At 46.4% G+C, this 25,059-nt stretch overlaps 1 protein-coding gene and 1 pseudogene across 1 annotated transcript; one reads left to right on the forward strand and one right to left on the reverse strand.

Moving 5' to 3' along the window:
* Positions 1–4,759: 4,759 nt before the first annotated feature.
* LOC124703692 lies at positions 4,760–5,725 on the reverse strand. The gene is made up of 2 exons (XM_047235914.1): positions 5,137–5,725; positions 4,760–4,981 (listed from the first exon to the last, which is right to left on the reverse strand). The coding sequence occupies exons 1-2, from the start codon at positions 5,643–5,645 to the stop codon at positions 4,882–4,884; spliced, it is 609 nt and encodes a 202-aa protein (XP_047091870.1). The 5' UTR covers positions 5,646–5,725; the 3' UTR covers positions 4,760–4,881.
* Positions 5,726–22,414: 16,689 nt separating this feature from the next.
* Positions 22,415–25,059, forward strand: LOC124696830 (annotated as a pseudogene).

Here is a 25,059-nt window from a genome sequence, read left to right on the forward strand (position 1 = left end):
TTGCCTGTTCTGTAACGAGCAGTCGGGGAATCGAATTTGTGTTAGGTATACGTACCCATGGGTGCTCATCGGCGTAGCTTCGGAGGAGTGATACAATCTCTGTCCGGAGAAACCTCTGTTTTTTCTCCAACAATATCTTCCATGACCGAATGTTGTCCAACTCTGCCGCGTCATTCAGCGCTGGGGCTGGTGCGATGGGCGAGTATCGGTCTCCCAGCATGCTCTGTAGCTCCGTGATGCTGTCATCGGAGACACGACCAGGGCGCCCTTGATCTACACCCGCGTCCAGCAAGGAGCTCAGAGTGTCCAGTAATGCCGGCTCGCCGGAGGCCAAGGATGCGAGGAACGACGAATGGTTGTCTCCGAGTTGGTGTCTGGCAGCCGCGCTGGCACGACCAAATGCTCCGGCGCGTGTCTCCGGGACCGCCCTCTGCAGCATAGCAGATACGTCGCAGCGGCTGGTGCAGAGGTACTCCACAGCCCTGTGCTCCGAGAAGCCGGTGGCGGCACGGACGGTGGCGACAAGGCCGTCGAGGGAGCGGACCTCGAGACGAAGCAGGGTGGCTACACTGAGGATGTCGGGCTCGCCTCTGTGAGGATGCAGCGGGGGCACGACGGCGCCGTACCAGACGGCGTGGAGGATGATGTTGGACACGGGGTCCAGGGGGCCGTAGCAGTGCCCGGCGACTAGGACGCCGCGGACGAGCCGCCGGAGCGCCGTGCCGGGCAGCCTGGCGAGAGCCTCGAGGTACAAGGCGTGGATGGTGTCCAAGAGCCCCATCTTGAGGTACTCGATGTGCTTGCATGTCGGGGCCGGGTCATCCGTTGGCGTGTGCGGGGTGTGCTCGCGGACGACGGCGAGTGAGAGTTCTAGCTTTCGGCGTATGCCCTCGGGAGAACGCAGGTTGGCAAGGCTGAATGGCGCGCACTGCAGCTGCTTCTGGCTTCCTCTAGCGTTGTCGGCATTGAAATAGTGGTAGCCGGAGCGAGCGGAGCTGAATGGCGCGCAATAGTGGTCGCTGTAGCGAGCGAAGTTGAGTTTCCGGGCGGGGGAGACTGTGCGATGCTGCGACTGTAGAACGTCCAGGATAACTTCGACGTCGTCGACGGTGAGGCACCGCCCTTCCTCCAAGGCGGCGAGCACAGCCTTCATGTCCTCCGAGAGCTCCTGGAGCGCGGGCTGGCAGAGCAGCACGACGTCTTCGGGCATTGGGTGCTGTGCCTTGACGGCAGCTACCCGGAGCGCAAACTCGGCCCTGTCACTGAAAATCTCTTGATGCGATTCAGCATTGACAGCGGCGAACTGCTCGAGCTCGGCGATCCGGACGGCGACGGCGAGGTCTCCACCGGAGAGCTGGACGTAGAAGCGGGCCTGGTCCTGGGTAAGGTACCGGAAGTACGTGTGCATGAAGGCGATGAGGCCCTCGTAGGAGCGGAAGGCGATGAGGGACCAGGCGCCCTTGTGCCGAGGATCCGGCGGCATCTGGACAGGGATCGGCGGCGAGTAGGCACCGGCGCGGCGACGGCAGAGGAGGTTGAGGCCGTTGAGGATGATGCTGGAGGCGGGGTCGAGAAGGCCCACGCAGTGCCCGCCGAGGTAGAGGCACTCGAGGAGGTCCGGCATGTCGTCGATGGGGAGCCGGCGAACCGCGTCGAGGTACGCGGCCTCGATGGGCGCCAACCACTACATCACCGTATAATATTTGGGGCATTTCAAAGTGCCTCAAATTTGAAATAAAGTGCCCTAATAAGCTATTGGGGCACTTTTTTAAGTGCCCCCTTTACTTGCGTCTCTAAAAGTATTTGGGGCACTACCTAGAGGCACTTCTCAAAGTGCCCCAAAATCCAATTAGAGTCACTTGTCAAAGTGCCCCAAAAGCTAATTAGAGGCACTTTCCAAAGTGCCCCAACATCCAATTTGTGGCAGTTTTAGAAGTGCCCCAAAAACCAATTAGGGCACTTTGAGCAGTGCCCCAAAACCCAATTTGTGGCACTTTGATAAATGCCCCTAATTCCGTCCAATTAGTGGCACTCTAAGAAGTGCCCCAAAATCCATAATAGGCAATTCAAAACAATACCCCAGAATTCAATTATAGGCCATTTTCAAATATGGTTGAACAAACACATAGAGCTCAAAACACAGTACAATATCAAAATGTACTGCACACAACCAATTGCATATTCACATAATCATCAATACCAAGTTACATGATTTTTGCAAATTCAATAATAACATGCAATGGACCTCTAAATAATAGCTCCTACAGCTCTTTCTCCAGAGACCTCTTCCACCAGCACTCCCAGCTGCTTCTCCAGAGACCAGCTGAGATCAAACACACGTGCATCACAAACTACAACCATTACGAGACCTGCTGAGATCAAACACAAATATATCACAAACTACAATCATGATTTGCTGGTGAATCTAGATTATCTCTGATATCAAGTAAAATTAATCTGCAGGAAACTTGGCATTTTAAGTGGAATGCAGATGTCAACTTCGATCATCTAGTACAATTCCCTGCATTAAGGTAAAATAACCAGTAGATCAACATGGGGCAGATGGCGGTGACTGGCTAGGAGCAAGAAAATGTAACAGTGAAATGAAGATAAGGTTTGCAGCAAATTAGGAGATGTCATACCCAACAAGGATATCATTATTTTTTATGCCGTACCTCGATTACGAGATGATAGAAAACATTATATATATCAAATTCTGTATGATAACTAATTTTTTTTCTCACACAAGATAAATGTACTGTTTCCTTTGAGTTGCACAGTACAGGCAAAAGCACAAACACATCCTATGCAAGAGATGAACAATTCCTGTGAATCCCATACCGCAATCAACAAATAAGTATATCGCTGCAACCTATTCTCGCAATCTCGCAATCTGAACTATACACCGATCCATTCTCGCAATCTGAACTATACACTAATCTATTTCTCAAATTATCAGCCTTTTTTGCATTTTGTTCAAGGCTAACACAGTCCCTGAAGTTGCCTTTGTGTGCAATCCATAAAACAGTAGTAAAAAAACACAAAAACAATTTGGAAGAACAAACAATAAATAGATGAGAACTAATAGTCTACCAAATACTTGAAGTAGGAATGAAAAGAATCGTATTCAAAATGGTAGTTTGTGGGAACAAAAGGAACTGAATGTGGCTACAATATAGAACTGTCTACATTGCAAATTGGCAATTAAGAATATAGAATCAACTTATTTGTTGGCCACCAAGCAATTTTGTATAGTTGAAGGCGGGATTATGTAAAATCACATGAACTGGAGCAAAACAAAGTTATTTTCAGTATACGGGTTCTTCAGAAATCATATGTTCAGAAATGCGCAACTTACTTTGGTCTGAAGTGATTGTACAGGTTCTTGAAAATTTTCATTTAGACAGATAATCTTGACTGTTCAGCGGCAACGGATTCGTACATTGGTGATCCAATCACTGCAATATGCCGCAAGTCAGATAAAAAACGCTAAACATGCTTGATACACGCTTAGCTCAGCATACTATACAACTTCAGAGGAATGGCAATAAAGCGACATTTGTTTGACAAGGGAACAGGGTCGCTGATAGACGCTAAATCTAACAAAATCTCTCTCCGGATAACAGAAATCAGCACACAGAGAAGATAAAGAAACAAGCATATTTAATCTAACATGATCTTTCTCTGAAGCCAAGAAAGGAGCTGAAGGTCTCCACTGCACTACTGGAAACTGAATGCTCTGTATCCTTAGTGCTACTCAAATGAACCAAAGGTCAAACCGAACAACCAACGATTCATCTAGTTATATAGCAGTAGTGCCAAGCACAGTGGAAATTCATGGAGGTTCACAAATTCTTAGATTCATTAAAAAATCTTGTTAATTTTCTATGCACCTAGGACCCCAGATAACTTATACATACCATAGTATATTTTCCATCTGATGCTACTGGACTACTTCATAGAGCAAATACAAAAGGTGGTTACGATTTTGCACGTAGCTTAGTTTTCGTATCCTTGTCAGTTTGGTATTCACTATTTTCTTTTACCGAACTTTTGTGTAGCTCTTTGTTTGTACATTAAGACTATGCAAAGCTGATCCAAGAGGAATTGTTGTCCAAGGTGCCTTTGAGTACAAGTTTAAAGTTGAGGCCCCTAATGGTAATAAGAGTGGTCATTATTCAAATATAAGCTAGCAGATCTAGATAATGTAAATGCAATCAAACAAAACAAATGGCCATACATAACCTATTTTGTAAACATATATACAATCAAGCGGCCAAGGAAGCATCCCAAAATGGTAGTAGATAAACTCGGGAGAATATATGATATCACCTGTTTATCCTAGCCTTGTTTAGCCTCACATGATCAAACAGATAACATCATAACATAGTGATTGCTGAAGTGACAATCAAAATGAACATCATAACACAGTCATTGCTGAAGTGACAATTGAAGTGATTTATACAAGAGTTTGTATATTGATTTGGTTCTCATATGCATAACAACGACCACTTTCTATTCACCAAAATCACAAACCATAAAACATATTATTTTGGGGAAGTGTTGGGAAGGAGGAGATCAACCTGCAGATGGGGTGAAGATCCCAGGGACGTCAGCGCCGAGGAACACCACGGGGGCGTGTTGAACTGCCTATGCATCCAGTGGGGCGGAGTTCGGGGCGAGGATATGGCGATGGAGCTCGAGGCCTCGCTTCTTCAGACGCCCTCGCGCTCCAGGCCGTCACCATGGAGCTGCAGCTCTCATATGCATCAAAGCAAAAATTATACCCATGGTTCAACAAAGAAAAAGAACAATCTTATGCCTAGACATTGCACCGACAGCTCACCTGCAAGTGGTTCATCAACATCTCTTTGGAGGCCATCATGTCACCCCAATCTTGTAGGACCTAATGGAGAAGTTCGCCCTGAACATGAACCCGTCATGTATTATCCTGCCGAAACTGAACATGTCGATGAGCATGCTTTATTTCAGCATGAATCAACAAAATACAAATTCAACACTGCTTTTAATAAAATTGACAGTTCAATATAGAAAATAGTACCAGTAGCTAATTTCCTCTCCAGAATTTGAGCAGACGAACACACAAGCAGAGAGAGAGAGAAAATTGGGGCTTACCAAGTAGGAGAGGGACGAAGAGGAGGGAAGACCGCAGGTCTATCTTCGCCTGCTCGCCCTCCTGGACGCTCCATGGATGCGGGGTGCGCCCTGGTTGCCGCCGCGGCCAATGAAGTCGGTTCGGGCGAGCATGATGCGCCACACGCCGGGGAGCAGCACGAGCCACCATGGCACCTAGGCGTGGTCTCGCGCGATCGCTGCCGCCGGGAAGGAGACTCCATGTCAAGGCCTCTCATGCTCCTCACATGGGACAGAGATATAGAGGAGGACGAGACGAGCCCGCGTCGGTAGCTGGCGGCGGAGGACATGGCCGGAATTGGCCTGTCCTCGGCGGCGCCAGACGGAGATCGAGGGCCAGACGGAGACCGAGAGCGGCAGGAGGAGGTCAGCGGCGCGGGAACCGCACGGCGACCGAACCAAACCCCACGGCTAGGGTTAGCCGCGGCGTCGCGCTCGGGCAGGAACGGCGAGGCACGAGAAGGGATCCGGTAGAGTGGGCCAAGCCGCATCTTCCTCAGACTGTGGTTGTCGCGTTTGTGGCCGGAGTTGGCCCGAACGGGGGCAAGCGGCGGCGGCGGGTCGGGGAACCAAGCGGCGGCGGCGGGTCGGGGAACCAAGCGGCGGGTCGGGGAGGTAGTGCGGGAGAGGAGATAGAAGAGAATGAGAGAGGTTAGTCGGGTCGGATCGGTTTGACATAGTTATAAAACCGGTACAGATCAGCGGTCCGACAAGAAAAACCAGAATCTGAGTCTCTGGGTTTTTCTTTTTAGGGCAACAATCGGAAATAGCAAAAACCAAGGAATAAAAAAACAAAACGAGTTGTGGGGTAGAATCGAACTTGTCAAAAAAACAACAATTCGAACTTATCAACTTTTCCTGCGTACAAGAAAAACCGATTGGAAAAACAGTAATATATATTTATTATAAAAGAAATTATACTCCGTATTATATATATATATATCTATTAAAGTATATAATATAACATTTCGTGTCTCTTTTTTCAAAAGTAGCTTTAGCTTTAATTAAATATGATTGGAAATTTATTGCTGCAAAGCTGATCACCCATACTTTATGGATATGGGGAAAAGCCCCTTCACAGCGACTTCGTAGCCGCATGATCGCAATGATATGGAAGGAACTGAGTAAAGAGTGTGAAAGAAAAATGGTTTGGCCCTCCCTGTCGTTTTCCAAAGCGAACCCTAGCGTAGCCACCACCATCCCCCTTCCCTCCCAGCCACCGTTGGGTTAAGCCCGCGCGGTGCCTTGGGCCATATGGGCTTTGGGCTTGGCCGGGCCTGGCGGGCTCCGGTGTGCTCCCGCCGTTACGTTCGGACGGTTACCGTTGATGGTGATGGAGTTAGTTCTCTCACGCGCGTTCCCTCACTAGTTTTTCTAACATTGATATCGAAGCCGAAGGTTTGTCGTCGTCGACCACCGTCCATGGTCCATCGCCGAGGGAAAGATCATGCACATTGTCGCCTTGTCATGTTTACAGCGAAAGTCTACTGCACACATGTGTTCGATCGTCTTGCATGCCCCCCATCAGATCGTATCGTCTCCGACGGAATCAACATCTGCTCCGTACTTTTGTCTTCCATGACCAAATCCACCACATTATGTCAGTATGGACTATTAAGTGTACTGAACTCTAATGTCAATATGGACTGTTAAATAATACTAAATATGGACTTCAATGTGAGGTTAATATGGATAATAAATATGAACCGCAATGTCGGTATGGAGTGTTAAGTAATGCTAGTATGCAATGTGGGTAAGTATGTATGAACTACAATGTTAGTACGGAATGTTGTGTTTATTCGTGTTTATAATTACATGTTGTATATAATTGTTAAGTGAGTAATGATAAATTATGGCACTGTTGACTGCCAAAACCCACCGGCGGGCAGCGGCCTTGTCAACACTGTAGAGCCGGGAAGAGCCTAGAGCTGCGGCTGGCTGAGACCCCTCCGAGCAACGGCCCGCAATGCTCTTCTGGTCACACGCGGCGTTGCGAAGTGCAAGGGCGTGCCACCCGACCTATACCCGGTCGGGAAGGTGATGAGGATGCCTCGCTTAGTTTCCTGCAGGGCATACATGTAAACGTTAAATACGAGCCTCGATCGGCTCTCGAGTTATCTCGTGAATCGGCTCAAAGAGCCGATCCACCCATGATCCGTACGGGGTGCACGGATACTTGGTGGTCCCGCTTGATCAAGATGAAGCTGATGAGATCTACGACGATTTAGGGTTTTCACCGCATAATCGGATCATCCTACTCTAGGTTGGGCCTTGCGGCCACGCACGGTGCTCGTAAGCCGATCCTAAACAAGGCCAAAAAACCAACATGAAGTTGATCCTAGGAACATCCCGTTTAGGACTTGCGAACGCCACCCTACGTGCCACCTGGATCCTCCCCCTTTGTAAGGCCTAACTATTGCGGATATTAAACTAATCCTTGTAGAACAAGGAGCAATCGTAACGGATCGGATCTACTAAATAATGATCAAGCGGGGTGCCGCCCCCACACCTGAGATAGGCGTGAGGGCGGCTAGATATGCAAGGGTTGCACTACGTAAGCATGCTTAAACGAAGAACAATGCTAACCCTAACACATCTAATGATAACTACGTTGCTCGCCATCAAAAACGCTTCGATACGAGCAACGCATGGAACAACGTGGGGCTTGTGCTGCCTAGATCGCAAGATGCGATCTAGGCATCATGTCGCTTACCTGATAGAAACCCTCGAGACGAAGGAGTTGGCGATGCGCCGAGATTGGTTTGTTTTGGGGTTGAACGTGAGTTGTTGTTTATTCCATAAACCCTAGATACATATTTATAGTCCAGGGGACTTTCTAATTGAGGCGTGCACCAAACCGTGCATGGGCAAAACTCTAACTTCTAAACTAAGATGCGATCTAATATGTTACAGATACACAGGCAATTAAGCCCAACTTGGTATAAAAGGCCGATTCATGCACTTCTTTCGTGTATATTCTTCAAGTCCATCTTCAATCGCGGCCCACCTCCGATCCGGTCAAATTCGGTGATAACACATGCCCCCTGGTTTTGGAAATGACATTTCCAAAATCATTATGCTTTTCCTTCATCGGGTCATGTCGTGGCGGAGCGTAAACCGCCGATTGTTAGCTGGATCGACGCCCAATGAGCCGATAGCAACGCATTGGTCTCTCATAATCTTTCCTTCATCTTCTTCGATCGATGACTCGAGACCTGGTGACACTCCTCTCGCAAAATTCACCATCCTCGAAGAAGGTTGCTACACGAGACCAGCCGATGATACTCCAATTGGCTTCTAGAAACAGAACATTTACCGTGTCGGTTGCCCCCGAGTCTCGGCCAAGGCGAAAACGAGACGAGGATACACAAATTAGCCGAATGGACCTGGGCTTGATCATGTCCGAGGGCACTATCATGCGGAGCCAGCCGATTTGAACGAAATCGGCTCTCCAGAGGAGAGGACCTTCGGGGTGAGCTGCCCCCCGAGTTTCTTCAGTCCAAACGTCATGACTACATATCCAAACAAGCCCACTGAACCTGGTACTCTGAATGCAGTCTTGTGTATATCTTCTGGATATTGTCAACATAAAGTAATATAACAAGTGCAATATGCAAGTATGTAGGAATCAATGCACAGTTAACACAAGTGTTTGCTTTTTAGATAGAAGGAAATGGGTAAACGGACTCAACAATGAAAGTAGAAGAAAGGCCCTTCACAGAGGGAAGCATGGATTGCTACATTTGTGCTAGAGCTTTTATTTTGAAAACATGAAACAATTTTGTCAACGGTAGTAATAAAGCATATGTATCATGTAAATTATATCTTACAAGTTGCAAGCCTCATGCATAGTGTACTAATAGTGCCCGCACCTTGTCCTAATTAGCTTGGGTTAACACCGATCATCATTGCATAACATATGTTTCAACCAAGTGTCACAAAGGGGTACCTCTATGCCGCTCCGTACAAGGGTCTAAGGAGAAAGTTCGCATTGGATTTCTCGCTTTTGATCATTCTTCAACTTAGACACCCATACCGGGACAACATAGACAACAGATAATGGATTCCTCTTTTAATGCTTAAGCATTCAACAGTTAATATTCTCATAAGAGATTGAGGTTTTATGTCCAAACTGAAACTTCCACCATGATTCATGGCTTTAGTTAGCGGCCCAATGTTCTTCTCTAACAGTATGCATGCTCAAACCATTTGATTGTGAAAACCGCCCTTACTTCGTACAAGACGAACATGCATAGCAACTCACATGATATTCAACAAAGAGTAGTTGATGGCGTCCCCAGGAACATGGTTATCGCACAACAAGCAACTTAATAAGAGATAAGACACATAAGTACATATTCAATATCACAATAGTTTTTAAGGCTATTTTGTCCCATGAGCTATATATTGCAAAGATGAATGATGGAATTTTAAAGGTAGCACTCAAGCAATTTACTTTGGAATGGCGGATAAATACCATGTAGTAGGTAGGTATGGTGGACACAAATGGCATAGTGATTGGCTCAAGGATTTTGGATGCATGAGAACTATTCCCTCTCGATACAAGGTTTAGGCTAGCAAGGTGTTTAAAGCAAACACAAGTATGAACCGGTACAGCAAAACTCACATAAAAGACATATTGAAAGCATTATAAGACTCTATACCGTCTTCATTGTTGTACCTTTATCATCATATCGAAGCCGATCGCTTGAACCGGCCTCCTCTTTGTCTTTGCCACCGAGTGATCGCTCTCGCTTCATCTTTGCCATGGCGGCTTGCAAGCCCCGCCATGTTGATACCAAAGGAGAACTCGGCTCCCTTATGGAGTGGCTGAGATCCACCATGTTGACGCCAGGCCACGGACGTGCGTTCCCATGGAGCTTGACATCGTGTGAACGGGTCTTTCCAAAGGAGCCGATGAGTTCGGCTTCGAGGGTTGCCTCGATCTCGTCGTATTTCTTCTTGAGCTCGGCAGGCAACTCCTCGTAGGTGACTGGCGTGCCGTCCGCCGCCATCTCAGATGTAGATGGCGATGTGGTTGATGTAGACGATTGTCCCACCGAGCGTGCCAGAATGTGTTGACTGCCAAAACCCACCGGCGGGCAGCGGCCTTGTCAACACCGTAGAGCCGGGAAGAGCCTAGAGCTGCGGCTGGCTGAGACCCCTCCGAGCAACGGCCCGCAATGCTCTTCTGGTCACACGCGGCGTTGCGAAGTGCAAGGCGTGCCACTGACCTATACACGGTCGGGAAGGTGATGAGGATGCCTCGCTTAGTTTCTGCAGGGCATACATGTAAACGTTAAATACGAGCCTCGATCGGCTCTCGGGTTATCTCGTGAATCGGCTCAAAGAGCCGATCCACCCATGATCCGTACGGGGTGCACGGATACTTGGTGGTCCTGCTTGATCAAGATGAAGCCGATGAGATCTACGACGATTTAGGGTTTTCACCGCATAATCGGATCATCCTACTCTAGGTTGGGCCTTGCGGCCACGCACGGTGCTCGTAAGCCGATCCTAAACAAGGCCAAAAACCAACATGAAGTTGATCCTAGGAACATCCCGTTTAGGACTTGCGAACGCCACCCCTACGTGCCACCTGGATCCTCCCCCTTTGTAAGGCCTAACTATTGCAGATATTAAACTAATCCTTGTAGAACAAGGAGCAATCGTAACGGATCGGATCTACTAAATAATAATCAAGCGGGGTGCCGCCCCACACCCGAGATAGGCGTGAGGGCGGCTAGATATGCAAGGGTTGCACTACGTAAGCATGCTTAAACGAAGAACAATGCTAACCCTAACACATCTAATGATAACTACGTTGCTCGCCATCAAAAACGCTTCGATACGAGCAATGCATGGAACAACGTGGGGCTTGTGCTGCCTAGATCGCAAGATGCGATCTAGGCGAGCATGTCGCTACCCGATAGAAACCCTCGAGACGAAGGAGTTGGCGATGCGCCGAGATTGGTTTGTTTTGGGGTTGAACGTGAGTTGTTGTTTATTCCATAAACCCTAGATACATATTTATAGTCCAGGAGACTTTCTAATTGAGGCGTGCACCAAACCGTGCATGGGCAAAACTCTAACTTCTAAACTAAGATGCGATCTAATATGTTACAGATACACGGGCAATTAAGCCCAACTTGGTATAAAAGGCCGATTCATGCACTTCTTTCGTGTATATTCTTCAAGTCCATCTTCAATCGCGGCCCACCTCTGATCCGGTCAAATTCTGGTGATAACAGGCACTTAGAAGTGCCTCAAAAGGTATACATCTATTGGGGGCATTAGGAGAAGTGCCCTAATAGATATACACATATTGGGGCATTTGAGAAGTGCCCCAATAGGTATACAATTAGGGGCACTTTCAAAAAGTGCCACAAATTAACTACTATTAGCCGCACTTTAACAAGTGCCACTAGAAGAAGTGCCCCTAATTCTATGACGTGGTGTAGTGAACGGACCCGCCGCCGTGCACTTGTCCTGGAGGAAGTCCTGCCAGTCGTCGCCATGGAAACATGAGAGCCGCACCAGCGGCGGTGCATCGGTGGTCGCCATCTCAACGTCGATCGAGCTTTGCTCCCGCTGGAATCTCTCAGGGTCGGGGACGCCGCCCGCCGATATTCGCTTAGAACGCAAGTACGCAACGCAGACGTGAACCTCCCTTGAATTGACGCCCAGAGATATATACAGGCTGCAGTGCGTCGATCCAAATCGAGGACGGCCAGAAATCGGACAGGTCAGTACTCAGTAGTGAGTACCCAAAACTTGAATCCGACTAGAAATCGGCTGCTCTCTCCGGAATCATCACAGGCACAGGCACAGGCACACGTCGCTGTCTCCTTGCAGGCAGGCAGGGTCTTCCTTCTTCGTGTAAATTACATATAGGTACCACTTTTGAGCAACGGTTGCAAGTTGGTACATCTTTGGTAATTTTAACAAATAAGTGCTACTTTTGGGGCAGCTTGTAACAAATAGAGCAACTCTGGTGTTGACACCGAGTTAAACACGCGAGCCCACTTGTCGTAACTAACGGCTGTCTTCCCGCCGTTTGGCCCGAGCCATGCACGAATAAAAAAAACTCCATGCGCGTCCATGCATGCTGCCCGCGCACGTTCAGCGGCAGAGCCTCCATGCATGCTGTCCGCGCACGTTCAGTGTCCATGCGCGCCGCCACACCAGCTAGCGCCCCCGCGCGCCATCGCCTGTGCCCGCCCGCGCCGCACCAGCGCCCGTTCAGTGCTCGCCGCCGCAGCGCCCGTGCCTGCGTGGTGCGCGTCTCTACCTGTAGCGCGGCGAGGCGGGGGAGTCCACGCCCAGCCCAGCACGGCAGGGGCAAGCTCCTGTGCGCGTCGGCGTGGCAAGGGAGGCCGCGCCCGGCGCAGCGCGCGTCTTGGCCTGCAGCGCGGTGAGGGCGACGAGTGACTCGCGGAAAGCTCCAGTGCGCGTCGGCGAGGCAGGGGAGGCCACACCCGGCGCAGCGCGGCGCACGTCTCGGCCTGCAGCACGGCGTCTACAACTTTTGAAAAATAGCTACTACTTAGTACTTGGATATTACGTCGGCGTCGATGTGGCTTGCAGGAGTCGATTAATGTTTCGTGGTCACGGGCTCGTATAGGCCATCTGCCGGTGAAGGCGGACTGGTGAAGTGGTGATCCAGCGTTGCGGCAAGCGTAGCTAGCCGCGAGACTGGGCGTCGTCCCAGCAGCGGGCGGCGGCGACGACACGGCGAGATAGTTCCACAGCGATTGTTTAGGATCGGTAGAGGTGACGCTTAGAATACGGCATACGAGATCTATCTGCATTAGTTGTAGTTGACCAGGACACCGAAACGAAAAGTTATAGTCGATCAGATCTGCTCGTACTAGGCTGCTCATGAATGCATGGAACAATGGGCTTCAAGCTGAGCAGCCACGGCCGGACGAAAAGTCGATCAGTACTCCGTATGGAACGGCCGGACTACATACCGTATTTGGATCAGCTACAGCCATGCACATGCACGTCCGCGTAAACCGGCTCGGGCCCTTACAGCATCCCTCTTGAGGCCCCTCCTAAGATTCAGACACGTCATCTTTCTGCACACATCTCAAAGCTCCCTCATCCCCTAATCCCATCATATGCGTATGAAGAAGATACAGCCGCTGTACCAATATAAAGAAAACGTACGACACGGCCGTATCGCGTAGCTTCCTCATTGGTCGTTGTAGGTTTGATCTGCAAACAGACGTACGACCTGGGCGATTGCAGCTGTTCTTGAAGAGGAAGATCATGGCGTCAGAAAAGTTTCCGCCGCCAGCCGCGACGTCCGCCGTCCAGCATATCGACGCTACCCCAACCGTAGTACGGACGTCCAGCGATGATGAAGCGACAACAGGAGCCAAGACCTGCGATGTCCAGTACAGCACGACTGTCGGCGGCGGCACACAACCGGATCGTTCATCCGCACTCGACTCGTCCGGGAATCATCTCGCCATGCTCACCTCCCAGCCTATGTCCGGTGACAACAAAGATAAGACAATGGAAGCGTCTGCTGAACGATCTCTCACGCGCACATCGACGATCCAATCGAGCTCAACTGCTTCCACGTTGAAAGCTTCAAGTATAATGTTATCCCCTGCTAAGGTACCAAGCTGATCCATGCATTAAATAAAATCATTGTTTATATAGATCAGATCCGTTTATATATATTTCAATGCAGGTGGATGATAATAGCTCTGAATCACTAAAAGTTCCTAAAGTTGGGATGGTTTTCAAATCAGAAGAGGATGCATATGAATTTTACAATGAATATGCTGGTAAGATTGGTTTTAGTATTCGGAAGAGCCACTCGAAGTTGAGACCAGATAAAACAATATATAAGAAGCATATAGTTTGTAGCAATGAGGGTGAACGGCATACTCATTCAACACATGAAACTCTGAAACAGAATGCTGAAACAAGGTCTCGTTGTGATGCCCGTGTTCAGTTTAGTATTGCTCGTGATGGTGTTTGGAAGGTGCAGAAGGTTGTCTTGGAGCATAATCATTATCTCGCAAGTCCAGATAAAAGACACATGTTGCGGTCACAACGTCGTTTGGTAGAGTCTGATAAAATTGTGATTGGTCATATGAGGGAAGCCGGATTTAAGCCTGCCCAAGTGTTCAAGTTTTTCAAGCAGTGGTATGGAGGGCCTCAGAATGTACCTTTCTTGCGAGTCGATAGCAATAACCATATCGGTCGCGAGCGGAAGAAATATTTGGAAGTAAATGATGCGCAAACACTGCTAGAGTTCTTAAAAAACAAGCAGTTGGAAGATCCTTCTTTTTTTTATGCCATACAATTAGATGAGGAGGATTGTCGGATAGCTAATTTTTTCTGGGCAGACGGTCAAGCTATCATGGACTATGCTTGCTTTGGTGATGCATTATCATTTGATACCACGTTTCAAACAAATAAGTTTGAAATGCCTTTTGCACCACTTCTCGGAACTAACCATCATAAACAGACCATTCTTTTTGGAGCTGCACTATTATGTGATGAAACTACTGACTCATTTATATGGCTCTTCAACACATTCTTAACAGCAGTGTCTGGCAAGAGACCTGTGACAATTTTCACAGATCAATGTGCAGCTATGTCAAAGGCAATCAGCATAGTTCTTTGGAGCACAAAGCATCGCCTTTGTCTTTGGCACATTTATCAAAATGCCGCTAAGCATCTTAGCCATGTTATTTCAAACCATCCTCGGTTTCTTGCTGATTTTAAAAAAGTTGTATACCTGGACAATAAACAGTAATAGAACTAGCATCTGTTCTCCTAGCAAGCAACTGTCATCCATCAGCCATCAGTCTTGTAGAGCTCTGGACTCTACATAGGGAAATCGGCAGCAATCCTGGAGTGCAGTAAGTTCCAAACTAGATGGCCAAGTTAGCAGTAGACAAACAGATGGGTACAACATTTAGGAGCTGCATTACGGAAGGCAAAGCTACAATTAGATGTTTGAACTTTTAACTGTGAAACGGACAAAAGAATGTACAGAAATTCAGATGACTAATGGGTACTCATGCATCATCATGATAGAAAATAATGTATTTTTAAACATGAATCAAACATACGGTATCTTGTGTTGGATGAAACAATTTCAGTCGACCATTGAATTGGCTACTAAAAAGAGCACAAAGGTGCTTGAACTGCACAGATTGGACAAGATGGGCTGCTTCTCTTCCGGGAGTGAAATTGTTGTCTATGTGTTGTATGTCGTTCTCAATCAACCACAGGAGGAAGCACAGGCCACGGACGTGGATAAGGCGACGCCGGCAGTGGGATCCCAGCGGCGTGCCCTGTCAAGGCCGCTTCCCCACGACGAATCTGCGATGGGCGCCGCGACGAAACGCTAAGGTGGGCGGAGCTGGAGGCCGTGGCGCGCGCCGTGCCGCCCAAGTTCATGGCCGACGACGTCGACCCCGCCGCCTGGGCGGCCTGCGGGTCTCGACTCTCGTCACCGGCGCAGGGCGAGGTGGGGCGGCGGGGATGGAAAGGATAGAAATTGTACAGCTGTATCATTTTTCCTTTTGAGCCAGGTACAAGATACGTACGGATTGGGGGATGAGGGAGCTTTGAGATGTGTGCAGAAAGATGACGTGTCTGAATCTTAGGAGGGGCCTCAAGAGGGATGCTGTAAGGGCCTGCCCCATAGAATTTTTTCCCCCTAAACGGCCACACGGGGAGACGGCCGTCTGTGCATGTCATTCCTGACAGTGGGCCCGCGTGCTTAATTCACTGTTAACTCCAGAATTGCTCTATTTGTTACAAGCTGCCCCAGAAGTTGCACTTACTTGTTAAAATTACCAAAGATGGTACCAACTTGAAACCATTGCCCCAAAAGTGGTACCTATATGTAATTTACTCTCCTTCTTCAGAGTTGAGAACCGCAGAGAGGCTACATGGGCCGTAGCTCCTGATATATATAAAAACCGAAATTGTTTTTTTTTTGAACTGAAGACCGAAATTTTTGGTACAAGCCTAAACAACCGGTGTAATTGCTAAATTTTAGTAGTGGCACACCACTCGTAATATAACATTTAGGTATGCCACCGGTATACCCTCCACGTGCACTACTACTAGGTACTAGCTCTTTAGGGTGCGCCACTAGTAAAATTTGGATCTGGATCCATATCGATCTAGCAGCATATTTTTCGTGATTTCTTTGCTTTTTTTTGTTTTTCCAATTATTTGTCCCGTTCATATAGTGCCATTTTTTTGCTTGTTTTATTTTCCCAATTAGATGGGCTATGGGAGAGGATTGAGGATGGAGAAGAGAGGGAGGAGAGGATGGAGAGGAAAGAGGATAGTGAGGAGAGAAGAGGATGGAGAATGGAGGAGGGAGGAGGGAGGTGGAGTGTTTGGAGGCGAGGAGGAAGGGGTGCCGGAGTGCCTGGAGAGGAAGGAGGAGAGGAGGAGGAGAGGATGGAGAAGAATATGTGGAGCACAGAGCGGGGAGGTGGATAAGATCGTAGTGGGGGTAGGTGGTGGCCAACCATTTTGAAATTCGATGGAGGAAAGGTTAGCAGTGGCGCAACATGTCGCCACTGCTTTTTTCTAAAACTTTTCACCAAAATCTTAAAGCTGAAAAAATCATGTTTCCTTTTTGATTTCGGGGAATCTACAAATTGGCTAAACGACGGCAGGTGGTTGAATTTAGATGTAAAATTTCCGTAGATACATTTTGAGAAAAAACGTTTTCATCGGAGGTCGTATGAAACCAGAAAAGTCGTTTACTGATACACGACGCCATTTTGAAAAAAAAATGAAATTGATGTTTGTTAATTTCCTTTGCAATTAGATGACATAACACATGGACATCTCGAAGGATTTATTTCTTAATTTCTTAATTTTTTAATCAATTTATTTTATTTTTTGGAAAACAGAAGGATGATCGGGGGAGGGGGGAATGGATGGGGCGCCTTTGCTAAGTGGGTACTTTGCCCATTTTAAAAAAGGCACAGACTTACTAGTGTCGCACCACTGCTCGGTGCGCCACTGCTATCTCACATAGAAGTGACGCACCAAGCAGTGGTGCGCCACTGGTAAGTCCGGGGAGGGGGTGGACCCAACAGAAACATAGTAGTGGCACATGAGTGGCTTGGTGCGCCACTGGTAACATGGTTAGTGGTGGTGCGCCACTAGTTATCCACTGGCAGGGCTAGACTTTTTTTAGTAGTGCATGGAGGATGAACCGTCCGTCTGAATCTTCGAAGCAACAAGGAGATATCCTAGTGGTTGGGAGGAATTTTCCTAGCTGCGGGGATTGTCCAGAGCATTATCTTCATCGAGCTCTCCACAATACTCGGTGAGTTGCCACGATCGAATCTCGTTATCACATCTACATAACATAAATCCTAGGTGATCGTGTAGGAAGAAAAGTTTTGTTTTACATGCATGTTCCTCTTCACTCGACATATATGTTAAAAAAATATCAGCATATATGACACTTAATTACTATCTTTAGATTTATCGTAAAATGTAGTACTTCCTCCGTGTCTAGATATAACTAGTCATAGTGGGAAGTAATATAGAGTAGTAACATGCACATATTACTACTCTATGTTATTACCTTCATAGTGTTAGTAACATCAAAGTAGTATCATAGATGTCTTCATTAATTAGCTTGTAAACTCATTGTATCTTGGGAAGTGTGATGTTACAGTTTATATTACTCTATCCTCCTCTCTCCTCATTAACTCACTGCCACATAAAAAATTTTGGTGAGATGGACACTTAGTTACTACTGAAGTTACTCCCACTATGAGTAGTCTAAGCCATGTAGTAGTTGTTAGCACGAAAATTGAAGAGCACGTATCGAGAAAAAATTACACAATGTTTAGGCAGGATTAATCCTAGGCAATTGATGTGAGCTAATAGAGGACTTCACATAAGATAAGCAAACATAATGAAATTCTAAAAATATTGTCCATGCAAGTGGTGCAATACAATACACTTTATATTATGACAATTTTCTGAACAAGCTCTATGCCTTATATCTAGGAAGGAGGGAGTATCATAATTTAATATACTAATTTATATTAATATGTTGCTACTTTTTTTAAACAAATTCTATTAAATTGGATAAAAAAATTAACTCACAGAGAAGATGGATAGTTTGTTTGCTCCAGGAGAGATTATCTCACGGAAAACAGACTATGGCTTCATCGTTTATCAGAGCTTCAGAGTCATTCAAAGTTTACAAGCTTATGGATCGCGTAATGTGGCTATATGAATAAGCCACTTAAAGAAGGAATACATAATAAGCCTATGCATCTTGTATCTTATTAGCAAGCTGCTAGCCACCCTAATCGAAGATAGCCAGTACGATCACCATTAGCCGAGTGCATCCAAAATTCATAAACTCGTGTTGGTCCTCTGAAAGAAGGTAAGATCAGATGTGAATCCAATAGGTAGCCTTGTGAAAAAAAATGCAAAAAGAAAGCACCTTCTGCCCTATTAAAGATCACATCGTTTTGATAATTTTAAATTGTTCAAACTAAAGTACAAATTCCAACATGAGTCTGAGCTTTAATTTTCTTTTTGTCAATACTATCGAACTAATTACAAAACTATTTTTTGATATTAGCCACAGGGGTTATGTTAAAAGTAAAATGTACTCTCCAATAAGTTTCGCAAATTGACATCTATAAACAAATGTTCCACTCATTTTTTCTCATTACACGAAGCACATTATTAGAACCTACTCAATTTCTTTTAGCAAAATTATCTTTTGTGAAAGAAACCACATGAGGATTCTAATCTTTAATGGCACTTTTAGCCGCCATATATATTTCCTCAGAAATTTAGTACGGTCATTCATGAAATCAGCTTTAAGAGACTTTACAGGAAAAAACTCCAGATGCCATTAAATGTGCCAAGTGTTATCCAATAGGTGTACTGCCATTAGTTGCTCAATAAGTTTAACGCAGTCAGCCCATTTGTCTTGTGTAATTGCACGACTAAATCCAATATTTAGTGACACATTACTCAAAACCTCCACGATAGAAACATTCTCCCGTTGAGCAATGTTAAAAAGAGAGGGATATTGGACGGCTAATGTGTCTCGACCAAGCCATCAATCCTCCTGAAATCTAGTATTTTGTTTGCCCCCAACGACGAAGGACTCTCTTTAGAAAAACTCATCTTTCCCACTTATTAAAAAAGGATAATCTGTAGGTTTTACTTGCACATGTGAAAGTGTCTTTGTCCCATTTATTTTGAAGCAGCTCCTGCCATACACCCTCTTCATTCAATATTTTAAATAGCCATTTTCGAAGTAAGCACTGATTTTTTATATCCAGGACTTCAATTCCTATACCACCTTGATCTTTTGGGAGACAAATTATATTCCATCTCGTTAACAAATATTTCTTATTTGTTTGATAAATTTGCCAAAAGAAAACGTGACCTATAATAATCTATTTTTTCCTCACCATTTAGGTCCTTGGAAAAATGATAGTAAAACATCGGTAAACTAGTTGAAACCGAATTGATGAGAACTAAACGATCTCCGTATGAGAGCATTTTGCCTCCCGAGCAACCAAGTTACTTTTTGAAATGGTCTTCAACTGGTTTCCATTCTCTATTCAACAACTTTCTGTAATGAATAGGAATTCCTAAATATTTGAACGGGAGTAAGCTGAGCCCACCTCGTAGCCAAAATCAGTTTATACTCATTTTGCACATCCTTTTCTTTGCCAAAACAAGAAATTGCACTCTTGCAATTTGAGGCTAGAGAGATGCTGAAAGATGCACAATATCAACTTCATATTAACCGCCTTTTTCATATCGTGTTCCAGGAACAAGATAGTGCCATTAGCGTACTGCAAATTGAAAAATCACCGTCAACCAAATGGGGGATGAATCCACCAGCCTGGCCATTCTCTTTTGCCGGAGCCATAAGAATGGACAACATATCCACAACCACATTAAACAACACAGGAGACAACGGGTCAGAGTTTGAAAATAATGTCCTATGTCATCATTAATTTGATCCCAACACAACCACCATGCACAAACAGAGCCACCTATTCACACCACAAAGGTGGAAACCCTTTCATACGCAACATTTATTGTAAAAACGACCACTTGACATTATCGTAAGATTTTTCAAAAATTGTTTTATCAGAACACCATCCATTTTATTTATATGAAGCTCATAAATACTCTCATGTAGGACAACCACCACCTCTAGGATGTTCCGCCCTGGGATAAAAGCCGATTGAGAAGGTTGAATAACCTTTTGAGCGATTTCAGTGGCTCTAATAGTTCATACTTTAGTAAAAAAAAATTGAAACTAACACAGAAATTCAATTCGGCTCCCGGGTGCATATGCTCCCTCTACCAAAAAATTATATTTGGAACTGTCAACAAAAAATTACAAAAAATTATAAATTTTCATCTCCATAATATATGTGAGTTTGCCAAGTTTCATGAAAGTCTTTTATGATCTATGTAAAAAGGATAAAATTTATCTTGTGAATAGCCTTATTCTCAGCACTGAATTTTGTCTTTTTTACACGGGACATGTGACCAGTCATTTTTTTCTGAAACGACTTTGTGAGCGTGTAGCACATGAAGATGTACGTGCGAATTTTTTACTTCAATTATTTTGAAATTTCAAAATATGTGTAAGATGCATTTAAAAATGAAGGGAGCATATTCTCCCATGTTCCAAAACACCACTCCCCTAACTAACATTAAGAAAATAAATTTGCCTATATTGCCCAATTCAACTTGCATCTTTCTTTTTCGTAATTAGAGTAATAACCTTAAAGTTCAGTTCGAATAAAGGTAGATCCCCTGTCTGTGCAATCATGGCCAACAGATCCCCTTTAATCATCTCCCGAATTTTTTGATAGAATGCCGCTAGAAAACCATCTACCCTGGAGCCTTATACCATTGCAGTTGCATAATCAAAACGTCGATGTTTGCTGGATTGTTTGACAAACAAAAATAGAGTATGTTGTAAGAAATTAATCAGTCAGCTGAATATTCGGGAACAGTAAAGTAATTTAACCGTTCTATTTTTTTCTTATTTTCTTAGTAGTCTTACATTTTGCATTTTGATGAGCCTTCAACACACTTCCTTCTCACTGAATTCAGAGTTTAGAATAGCACTTTATTGTACTATTGAGACTAGCCATAATGGAAGTATCATTAGTAGTATCATGTATGCCATGTTGGCAAAAATCTGATGTGGCGCACCAATTAATGAGGTGAGAGAAGTGGTATCATAATATGATACCGTATCATAGCACGTAAAAGTAGAAGCTTATTGGCAAACACATCATATACACAAATTTGCATTGAGATTCTACAAAATATTAAATATGATGATATTATGATACCATCTTATGATACTATGCATTGTGGGGGTACTATCATAAACTAGTATGATGTGCATGATACTAGTGTATAATACTTCTCATTGTGACTACTTCCTCCGTCTCGGTTTAACAGACATGCACGCAGTTTAAGACAAACTTTGACCATTGTTTTTTTCAATAAAATATAAATTTTATGTCTACAAATTCTATATCATTAGATTCGTATGAAAAGGCTTCTAATGATATAATTTTTGTGACATATATTTCATATTTTATTGACTAAAATAATAGTTAAAGCAATTTCTTAAATTATGTGCGCGCCTGCTAAACCGAGACGGAGGGAGTAGTCTAAAAAGGCTTCATCGTCTACCTGCAATTAAAAAGGCTACCCGAGACCCTCGCAGAACACGCGCTACCTCATCGCTGCACGCTGGACGAAGCCTGTGCTGCCACCACCACGAGACCCCGAACACACGCGGCTCCAATGTCGTTTAAACACGACGCCTTCGTGTATAAATTCATCGATACCTCTTAGACTAGTCACAATGGAAAGTATCATACACTAGTATCATGCACATGATACTAGTTTATGATACTACCCCACAATGCATACTATCATAAGATAGTATCATAGTATCATTATATTTAATGTTTTAGAATCTCTATGCAAATATGTGTACAAGATGTGTTTGCCATTAAGTTTTCTAGTTTTATGTGCTATGATACGGTATCATATTATGATACTACTCTCATCTCTCACCTCATTAAATAGTGTGCCACATCAGATTTTTGCCAACATGGCATGCATGATACTACCTATGATACTCCCATTGTGGTTAGTCTTAGCCGTGTAACCAACCAAAAAACTAAAGAAAACCATTAGCACGTCACGAATCCTGGCCATGATCACCACCGACATCCGCTTCTCCATCGCCCACCAGACGCGTTTCGCCCTCCACCTCGCCTCGGCCATCTGCTCCCCAGCCAACGCCGACGGTGCTGCCGGCAACGCGGTCTTCTCCCCGCTCTCCCTCCACGCCGCGCTCAGCCTCGTCGGCGCCGGCGCGGGCGCGCCACCCGCCAGCAGCTCGTCGCCGCACTCGGTGCCGAATGGCCAGGCGGGGCGGAGAGCCTCCACGCGCTTGCGGAGGGGCTCGTGCAGTTCGTTGTCGCCGATGCGTCGGGTGAGGGCGGCCCGCGCATCGTGTTCACTGACGGCGTCTTCGTCGACAGGTCGCTGCCGCTGAAGCCTTCCTTCAAAGAGGTAGCCGTGGCGAAGTACAAGGCCGAGTCGCACTCGGTCGACTTCCAAACTAAGGTGATGTCCGATTCATGCTCTTAATTAGTTGGTCTGCCAGTCGTGAGTTGTGTATGTCAACTTTTTTAACAGCCGAGAATGTGGAGTATATATGGTTTCCAAATCATACATGGTATATAATGATGTGTTTTGTCTGTCATCTAGGCTGCTGAAGTTGCAGATCAAGTGAAGTGAACACATGGGTAGAGAAACTCACATCAGGTCTCATCAAAGAGATACTCCCCAAAGGATCTATCGACAGCACCACTAGAGCCTGGGCAAGTGAATTCGATGCTTCCGAGACTAAAGAAGGTGACTTCCACCTTCTTGACGGGAGTACAGTACAAGCACTATTCATGTCTAGCACAAAAAGAAGCAGTATCTTTACTTTTCCTCCAGTGCTCCTCCCTCCTTCAAACTTACACAACAACGGTTCAAATCGTTTCCCTACCCTTTCATAATTGAGGGTATGATGGTACTTAATAAACTATTAACGATTGATTGAGTTGTATTTGGCATGTATACACCCATTCGGCTCAACTGAATATATACAGAACCGAGTCGTAGGCATAATCATCCATGGTGAGTCCGTACTTGTCATTCATGGTTTACGGTGGCTTGTCGGTCGACGGCGAGTTGTGTTGGCTGGCACAAGCGCAGCATCCCTCGTCGGCGGGTAGCGGTGACACGGCCATGGATGTCGTCACGGGCAGGAGAGGTTGCCGGCACGACGTGCTTAGCCGTACTTCACCTGGGCCACGCGCATTGCTCGAAGCAGAGCATCATAGCCGGCGGGGAGGAGGAGGGTGTGCGGAGGCAGCTATCCCTGCATCCTGCAGGGGGTGTGCAACCTGAGAGCATCGAGTTCGAGCAGACGCACTCATGATCCTCCTCAAGCAGGAGCTCTACGATGAGGTGCTCCACTTTCAGATTGCCGTCACCACGGCCACGGTGACCTTGGCAGCCCTATTGAGAAGGAAAAGCATCCGTCAGATGGGATTGGGAGCGCGGCCAAAGAACATGGACAGAGCTCCTACGTTTTATAATCAACATAGCTCCGTCCTCCATGTATGATCTGTGAGGTGCTGCGGTCCATGCAGACTTCAGTGTGGAATGTACGAAACGAGGCAGTGACGTAAACCTCACCTGCCGACGACACGAATCTTTGAGCCGGTGGCTCTCTTGCCGACGGAACGAAGCTCTGGTTTGGCATCTCTATCATCTATGGCCAGCTCCAAGGCTTCGTCGACCTCTCCTTGTGTGAGGAGGGTTAGATCAATCCACATATCCACATATACGAATACTTGGGTCTTACCGGCTTGGATCAGAATCTGAGGGAGCCAATCTAACTAAAATAGTAGGGATTATCCCCCCTCCCCCAAAAGAATCTTAAAGTTATGCGGTTCAAGCTCCCGAAGTTCAAGATATCTTTTGGGTTTGTAGCGACAAAATTGCTTAAAGACTTGGGTCTCCAGCTGCCATTAAGCACCGAAGCAAATCTTTCCGAGATGGTGGATTCGCCCGTGGAACATAACCTATGCGTCTCGTCTGTTAACCACACGTTGTTCATCGAAGTAAATGAAGAAGGAACTGAGGTGGCCGCAGCGACTAGTATTGCGATCGCCACCTTCTCAATGCCCCCGATGATGGATTTTGTCGCGGACCACCCTGTCCTTTTCATGATATTAGAGAAGACTTATCCGGCGTGGTTCTGTTTGTTGGTCATGTGGTCAATCCTGTACTTGTTCCATAGTGTGTACGCATGGAATCGCAAGCAAAGGACTTAGGGCATCTCCAACGCTACGACCCAAACGGACGCACTGAATCGTCCGATTTTGGTCGTTTGGGTCGGCCTTCGGAGACGCGGACAGAGAAGGATGTCCGTTATTATTTTTGTTCCCCAACGCACTGTAAGACCCAAAATACTATTCCTCTTCTAGCCACACACTAGTACTACTTGGCCAAGCACCAGCTGAGCTCCGCCCCGTAGAGCGCTGGCCCGGCGGCGTCCATCCCCGCCCCGGAGCCATCCGTCCCCGCCACGGCCCGGCGAGCTCGCCCCGGCACGGCAGCTGTCCGCCCCGTCGAGCCCCGTTCGTCCCCGGCGCGGCGGCGTCCGTCCCCGCCCCGGCGCCGTCCGGCGAGCTTGCCCCGCCGCGCCACTGCTCGCCCCGGCACGGTAGCTGTCCGCCCCCGCCGCGCCACTGCTCGCCCCACCACGGCTTGGCGAGCTCCGCCCCCGCCGCGTAA

This window comes from Lolium rigidum, chromosome 3 (assembly GCF_022539505.1).
Source record: "Lolium rigidum isolate FL_2022 chromosome 3, APGP_CSIRO_Lrig_0.1, whole genome shotgun sequence".
Taxonomy (NCBI): Eukaryota; Viridiplantae; Streptophyta; class Magnoliopsida; order Poales; family Poaceae; genus Lolium; species Lolium rigidum.